Consider the following 8,287-nt stretch of genomic DNA (forward strand, 5'->3'; position numbering starts at 1 on the left):
GAAGGCTCGACTTGCAGGGGGACAGTCACCTTGGTCTGGCTGGCGTGGTCAAGACGGCCGTACGCGAGAGCGTATTAAACATTTTATTGACCGTTACGGTGGGTCTGGTTGGCTGAAACGGGGCCGTACGCAGTTTTGAAACATATGCAAATGCGGCATGCGGTGGACATGTGGCGTCATTACTGTTGTTAAGCTGGGGGAGCTGATTTTGTTCTGTGTTAATGCGTTTGTTTTTCGAAAAGCAGAACGCATGCTGTGATTTTGTAGCAAATAAAAAATGTCTATAAGCTGTTTGTAGACTTCAGTTAAGAAGGAAATGCAATCAAATCATCCCATAAAAGCATCGATGGAAAGCTATAATAAGTTGAGCAGCTCGCAGTCAGAAACTTTGCAAAGAATGTTTTAATTGTTGGATCAATCAGCTAATTAAGAATACAACTGTTTTCCAGGAAATGTTCATGTTATTATCTACTGCAATGAAACGATGAGTGTTAAAAAATAGATCAAAATATATGAATATCAACAGAAACTTCAACCTTTTACTCTTTATCAAACATGGTTCAGAATCTGTTATCGGCATCTGTAGGGCTCTTTAAAAGTAACTGTATGAGATTCACGCAGCAAATTACTGAAAATCGCAAGAGAATATGCAATAAAAAATTATCAAATAAACAATCAAATATGTTGCAAGAATCATTTTACGTATAATAAACATTGTTGCATTGAAAACACATAAAAAAAATAGCAACAAGTTAAGACAACTGTTTAAACCGTTTTTAAATATAAAACTCGAAATTCTTACCAAATCTTTGAATCAGATTATATACTATAAGAAACCTGGATAAGTTTTATGAATATATCTAATTTTTCTTCTTCTTTGGCCTAACGACCTCTTAGGTCATGCCTATTATTTCTGGTTTACTGGACTTAATGATACCACTTAATTGGATAGTCACTCCTCACTATAGGGGAACAGTCTTGATGGGATTTGAACCCCGGTCCTGCCGTGTGAAAATCGGCACCACTGTCACATTAACCTCTCCGGTATAAATACGTACATAAGATCAATGGTTTTATATTGGAATATAAAATTTCGAAATAATAACATTAGAACATATTAATAATTGTAGTAATTATTCTTTAAAAAAAGCTATCACTGATCAGTACAAATGGAGGTCTCGGCCTGCTATTTATGACCTTCTTGACTTCATTTACCCCCGCTTCGTAGATAGATAGTCCTGCGTACGGGAAGACGGTCAAGATGGATTGCCTAGATTTAATGCCTAGTTCTGCGATGCCCAGCTGTGTAAGTGTAATATTTGAATAAAAATATAGAGGTTGACAATTCCGCCTAGCCTAATTGGTTTATTTAAAATAGTTCAAATTAATACTTTTATCGTCAGAAATATGAAAAGTTCTTTTATTTGCCTCATGCAATTCAAATTTGCTTTTTTTTTGTTTAATTTTACCGTACTCTAACTGCATGATTTATTTATTATTTTTTCTAATCATTTCAATACTAAACACTCTAATTAGAAAAGTAATGTGAAAAGGGCATTGATGAAACAAAAAATATTAAAGGAAAAAAAATTAAATAAAATAACCCCTTTTACTATTGCATGTACAAATTGACCCTACCCTTCAATAACCCACCTGCTGACCTTTTCAGGCCAGTCTTCCCAATTAAATTAATTAATTGTTAAAAGATTTGATTCCTAAGCCAAAGCATTATTCAATAAATTTCCTTACATTAAACAGCCTACATACCGAAGCAACAATTAAAGGCAAACCAACAACAACCCCCTTTTCAAACTCTTCCATTTACCAACGGCCCAATCTAACTGCCGCCTCATTAATAAGCAAATGCAAAAAATGAAAAGAAAAAAACAAAGACACGGCTCACACATAAAATAATAATAATCACCTCAATCTGCACGCCGGTCCGGTTTAATTGCATACCGTGTTGACTCTAGCAGACGTCTGCATTTGCTACTTCCAGCTCATTCCATTTGACCGTCCAGGCACTGCCGGAGTACAAAACGAGTTTTTCCTGCGAGCATCGAGAACTTTTATCTCGAGAAGAGCTTCAGCATTCAATCGAGCAGCAACGACGGGTGGGATGATATTTCGAATAAATGAATGTTGCAGCATTATCGAAGGAAATAAAAGAACACGTCCTCTTGCCAGTGCTGTCAATCTAAAGCAGCACGGTTCCTTCCAGAAATGGGAAACCGGTCGAGTGTGTCCGATTGCGATGGAAATCTATTGATCGATCGGCTCGATAAGTGAACTGGTTCAAAGGAAGCGAAGGAAAAATGGACGACCAGGCTCCAGGAGGCCAACACAGATGCTTCTGGGAGCTAAAGCGGAACCCTTTCTTTATGGTTTTGTTTTTCTTTTCGTGTGCAGGTTAGGTGAATTGCAGCAGCAAAACTCACCCGCCGCAAAAAGCTCCGTTAGAAAAGCTCGCTCGCCGTGGGTTGGCCCGTGTCCACACATGTGTCCATGTGCGGAAGGTCCCGAAGGATAGAATATTGATGCAGGCAGGAAGGAAAAACGAAAAGCAAAACATGAACCTGACCGTTTTAAAAAAAGGGCGTAGGGTGAATCCAAACCAAGGTGTATTTTGCAATCGCAATAAACGGTGCAATCGTACATAGATGCGAACGAATAAAATATGCATTACTCTGATTTTACTGTGGGAAAGGCACAAAACACGATCAACCAGAGATGATCGACCACACCCTTCTTAGGGGCAAAAAAAGGGGTTCCACACACCGTTCGAACCTTGCAAGGGAGCTGCGTGTCGGTACAATTTATGGTCAGTGTTCTACCTGAAAAATGAATCTCAACAATGTTCCGTGGTACGATAACACCGTCCAAAACGGGTATTGCATGATCGTGTATGCGGGCACAGGGGGTGTTTTATTTTTCCCTTCTCGTGTTTTCCTTCTGATGATCGAGAAGACCAGCCACACAGCCTGGTCTACACAACTGGTCCATCACTTCGTCTCCGGTCTCCGAAATGCAATGCAAACTGGTAATGGTTTGTTTATGGTCAAGTTCTAGGTTCTTCTCTCTTCCATTTCCACACGATCGTATGCAGCACTATTTTTCATATCTTTCTTCCTGTTGCGCGACGAGTTCCCAGCTTCACCGAGTCCACCACCACCGTCCCTCATTGATTGTTCTAGTTAGGGGTAAAGAAAAATAAAGAGCGAGCGAAGTAGTTGCACCAACACACGATCGTCCGGTACACCAACGCAAAAATTGCAACGAGCTGTGAGCGGGATAGAGCGTGTGCAGCTAGGCTCGATAGGCCGGCCCATAGATCGTCCCGCAAGCTTATAAAGGGCGTTCTCGGACGGATGCACCCAGTCAGTGTCTGCTAGGCTCCGGATCTAGTCGAAAGGGCTAGGCGTAAGTGCATAGAGAGTGCAGTTGCAAAGTGAAGGTTGCTCGGCAAAGAAATCAGTTGAAGAAGTGTGAAGTACCATTTCTTCTAGGATTTTCTGCAAGCTCTAGTGATTCGGTTCAGCAGTAAAAGGTGTGCTTTTGCAAACAGGGAAAAAAGGTAAGACAAGTGTTTATATTACAAAAGTGTGTGATGAAATTATACAATTTAATTGAAATAAGAAATACAAAAAGAGAACTACAACTACTGAAGTGAAGGTACCAGTAGAATTTCCACGGATAGGGAACAAAAAAGACGCTAAACAAAAGTATTTATTAAGGATTTATTTAGTGAAATCATTTCTTCTTCATTCTGCGTCTCATTAACACAATGAATTACGCTAAGAAGAGTTTGGTATCCTACAGTTTTTATATATTATTGTACATACAGCTGTTCCTATGTTAATTGAGACACCTACCAACCTTATATGACGCTTACAGTTATTCATTGCTTTAAAACTGCTAATGGACGTTTGTCTAGGTATTACCCATTCAATTAGTGGCTTAAAAAGTATTCAAACCCGCAGTTTTGCCTGGTCTTAGTAAAGGTCTTGTATACTGAATTTAGCTCGCTAGTACAAGAACCTTCTTAAATTTATAATCTTGATAGAGAGCTATAGGTAGAGAGGATTAAAGAGGTTATAGAGGGATGAATTTTGTTAATATATTAACAAAATTTTAATCAGCTATAACTAAAATAAGGATAGAAAATGCTTTTTTTCAGAGATAGTTATGCCAGATTTAATTTAAAAGGACTCACATTAAAAATGTATTCGGTAGCTCAAGTGATCTCAGTAAGAGAGCTTTAAAATCAAACAACTTGACATAGACATAAGCATATAATAGTACAATGTTGAATCTGATCTAATGATGTAGACAAATCAAGCCAGTTTCCCCAAATTCTAAGAATAACCCTAATTGCTATCTGCACTGGTTTCTAAACTACTGTGAATCGCATATTTGGAAAGCTTCGTAGTCCCGTGGTACCCACAACAACCGAAATAAAACTGTTTTTGTTTTAATAATATTGCTATAATGTTAATAATGAGCAATACGGCCAGGCCGTTCTTTATGAATAAAAAAAAAAATATTGCTATAATAGCGCCTAAAGTTATGCAATTTTCGAGTCAATAATTCAAAAATTCAAATTTTATAGTTTTGATTAGCTTGACTTAATGTTAAGCCATTAATTAACTTTTTCACAACTTAGAAAAGATTTTTTATAACAAAAATGCAGTAAAAAAGATCAAATTCCTAACAGAGAAAGACTCCCAGCAGCTAGACCGCAATCGAACGACAAGCTACCACTACCGCTCACATCTACCGCATTGGTATTGCTTTCTTCGCTGCACTTCACCTTCACGGTGTTTGCGTGACTGCAGTTCTTGACCTTACCCACGCCATTCGATTACCGTCCCCATACTACTACTGCTGCTGCTGCTGCTGGTGCTCCTTCTCCCGATCGGTCTCATTTTTATTCCACCGAGACCGGTTTTTCTGCCTGGCCAAACGGCAACGACCGAGTTCAATTCTTCGGTCGACCTCTTTGCTGCAACAGATGCTGCAACGATGCAGAGATGCTGGGGTGGGTTTTTGTACACACCCCACCGATAGGGAAAAAACAAGCTGAGGGAGGGTTTTGGAGGAGTCGTGAGGTACTTGCTGTACACGGCTCGCGTTCCATTGCAGAGGCCAAGTTCAATAGCACAAACGCGTTTTGCGCGTTGGTTTCGTTTGTGGCTACTTCTTTTAATCCCATTTTATTGCTTTCTTTGCTTCTTTTGCTCCTTTCTAGCGATAGTGATGGGTCATCTTAGCACCGTTGTGGTAGCCCTGCTGGGCACATTTGCCATTTGCCATGCGGCTCCGGCAGCTATTCTGCAGCCCGCCGCCCAATACTACCTGATCCAGCCACAGCCCGCCACGCTCAAGATCCAACCGCATCTGATCCAACCGATCCAGCAGCTGAAACTGGAGCCGAAGCAGTACGTGTACTATTATCCCTCGCTGCCGCTCGCGACCACCACCACCACCACTCACCAATACACCGAGGGTAAACCGATCCGGTTGGTTACGCTGAAGCAAGATGAGGGCAATTGGTGGTCGTCCGTGTTTTCCTTCCTGCAGCCACCCTCGACCGAGATGCCAACTTCCGAGGGTGAAATGACTGAAGCGCCCCCGTCGGGTGAAGAGGGAGGTGCGGCTAAGGCGCCCGAGAAGAAGCTGATGTTTATGGCACCGGCCGATGCTGAGAAGGGTCCGGAGACGCCTGCCTCGACGGCTGCACTACCGCAACCCCAGCGCTACTACATCCTCAGTGGAGCGCCCCAATTCTACGGTAACTTTGATGCTCTGCAGAACCCACTGAGTCCGGTGTTTAGCCTGCAGCCACTGCAAGCTATCCACGCTCGTGCCAACTCCGACATTCAGGCCGAGGATGGTCTGCAGCCCAAGTTCCAGGCACAGATTGTGTCGTCGCTCGCTCCGATCGCTCCGGTTCCGGCTGCCGTACCGGCTCAGCTGAAGAACGATCTGCTCGAGTCGCACCAGGATAAGGAGCAAACGATCGACCGTGCCTGGGCTCGATCGCTGGACGATGAGCAACAACCAGAGCAGCAGCAGCAGCAGCAGTTGATGGTCATGATGGAGGACGAGGAGGAACCGGCCGTTGTCGTGCAGGGACGCTCAAAGTCCGGTGTCGATGAGGAGGCTCCCGAGATTCAGCCGGTCAACCTGCGCGCGGCGGTCGAGGAGGAGAAGGACGGCAAGCAGGAAGGTGTGCAGCGCAGCGTAAACGATCCAGCCATCGCCGCCGTTAAGCCTTCCGGTATAGCATTGGCCGGACGTGGTGGTGTGGCTGCGTCAGCACCCACCGGTACGGCGATCGTCGGTAAGAATGGTCTAGCGTTGGCTTCACCGTCGGCCACTTCCGTTGCAGGTAACTTCTTCGACGAGGATGAGGATGAGGAGAAGAAGAAACCGCTGTAAGGCAACTGGATGACAAGGATGACAAGGAATAACCCCGACGCATCACCGGCGCGTGGTGCCAACAAGGATATATCTGTATACGACGATCAAAATTGAGACCAACGTCTAGGAACTCCCGGAAAACGAAACTTCGCCCATGAAGTTGTCCGGTCAAAAAAGCAAGTGATACATTTCCTTCCATTAGATTATACTTACGTTAGCCCCTAGGAGAGTAGCGGACAGCAGCAACGACAAAGCAAAAAGCGGACTGAAAATGGAAACCCACCTCCAAGAGTGAAACAAGGGTTTTTGTTTTGGACGGAACGGCCGCACGGTGCTCCATATTGGAACCGGTACACGTTCAAAGCAAGCAAACAAATCTTCATAATCATCACTCATTCATCACTCATTCATTCATCACACATTCACCATCATTAACATCGAAACAAAAAATAACACCCAATGTGGAATAAAGAACGATTGAAAAAATGCAGCACAAATGCCTTCTTTCCGATAACTTGACAAACTTTGCACCCGTCCAGATTTGCTTGTTCTCCCCCTGCCGCACGTACGCATTCAATTAGGTCCTTTTATTTGTCGATCGTTACACTCGCTTGACGTAGTTCAGCTCGATGCGCTGCGGAATGTAGCGTACGCCGAGTAGCCGCAGATCGGCAAAGTCGTACGCCAAAAAGTCCGGATAGTTGTACAGGATGGTGGAGTAGATGTAGATCATCCCGGTGAGCAGATCCGCAATCATGTACGGGTCGATGTTACGGTAGCTCTGTAGATTCTTGCCTCCGGCACCTTTCGTCGACGCTGGGATGGTGGTGTTCGCTGCCTGGATGCGCTGCAACACTTCCTCGCGTATCTGATCCAGGGAAAGCTGTTCTGCCAGGGTGATCGAGGCCAGCAGCAGTACGGCAAACGCGATCAGTGTCGAACGTTTCATGTTGGAAGTTGTTGGTAAGCTGTTGTGGGTTGTCTAAGAAAGATTGCACCTCTGGTACGTCCAGTTGCGATGGCTGCTGCACACGAACTATCGCTGATACGTTTGGAACAACGAAATTTTAGGTATCGTACCGAGAACTCCTATCGATTCATTCTGCCAGTCGGTATCCCCACCCAAGATTTTTGGAAGGTTCGAAATTGTAAGAGAAAGTCCTCGCCCGACCAATCGCGGTGCAGCGTTCTAAAGGGATTGTTTTGGTGAATGTGCCGCCCAGTACCTTTCACTTGCAGCATCTTTGGAGTGCAGAATTTTCATCAAGACGTTTCGCTACGGGTGCATATCAGTACGATTCCGACCGGTCTCGTAAGCGGACACACAGAATATAGCCAAGCCCTCCAATAGCTTCGTACACCAGTCGCTGTCCAACAGTCAAGCACGATGATGATGATCAAGACTAATTTAGCGATTGTTTTGGTAACGCTCGCAGTGCTTACCAGGAGCCAAGTGTCAGCTGCTGCGGCACCCGTCGCGAAGCAAGGAGACGACGGGTACTCATCGACCGGAGAGTCTGGAAGCGACGGTCCGTACGGTGGATATGGTGAAGGATACGGTGGATACGGTGGATACGGAGGATACGGTGGATACGGTGAAGGATACGGCGAGGGATACGGCGAGGGATCGTACGGTGAAGGTGGATATGGCGGATACGGTTGGTACGGTCACAAATGGAACGACGTGGAGATGTACATCAGTATGCGCGATAAGCTGATCCAGGCGGCGACGAACGCGATCGGGTTCAGTCAGCTGGCAGCGTTGAATGTGTTCAACAGTGAGGCCCTTAGCTTCCCGTACTCGTTCCCGGGCAAGCTGAGCCTGTACGTGAGGGAGCTGGAGAAGGTGCCACCGTACTACAAG

At 44.6% G+C, this 8,287-nt stretch overlaps 1 protein-coding gene across 3 annotated transcripts; it reads left to right on the plus strand.

Moving 5' to 3' along the window:
* Positions 1-3,362: 3,362 nt before the first annotated feature.
* On the plus strand, positions 3,363-6,913 carry LOC118511505. 3 transcript variants are annotated; one of them, XM_036054676.1, is made up of 3 exons: positions 3,363-3,574; positions 5,249-6,328; positions 6,392-6,913. In XM_036054676.1, the coding sequence occupies exons 2-3, from the start codon at positions 5,257-5,259 to the stop codon at positions 6,439-6,441; spliced, it is 1,122 nt and encodes a 373-aa protein (XP_035910569.1). In that variant the 5' UTR covers positions 3,363-3,574; positions 5,249-5,256; the 3' UTR covers positions 6,442-6,913. The 3 variants fall into 3 exon arrangements, with proteins under 3 accessions (XP_035910569.1, XP_035910570.1, XP_035910568.1); XM_036054677.1 differs by having other exon boundaries at positions 5,249-6,280; XM_036054675.1 differs by having other exon boundaries at positions 3,363-3,573; positions 5,247-6,913.
* Positions 6,914-8,287: the final 1,374 nt, after the last annotated feature.

The sequence above is a fragment of the Anopheles stephensi genome, chromosome 3, assembly GCF_013141755.1.
Source record: "Anopheles stephensi strain Indian chromosome 3, UCI_ANSTEP_V1.0, whole genome shotgun sequence".
In the NCBI taxonomy this organism is placed as follows: Eukaryota; Metazoa; Arthropoda; class Insecta; order Diptera; family Culicidae; genus Anopheles; species Anopheles stephensi.

Bases quoted from the DNA above. Each gene is read 5' to 3' on its own strand.
- LOC118511505 (XM_036054675.1), top strand. From the start codon at position 5,257: ATGGGTCATCTTAGCACCGTTGTGGTAGCCCTGCTGGGCACATTTGCC.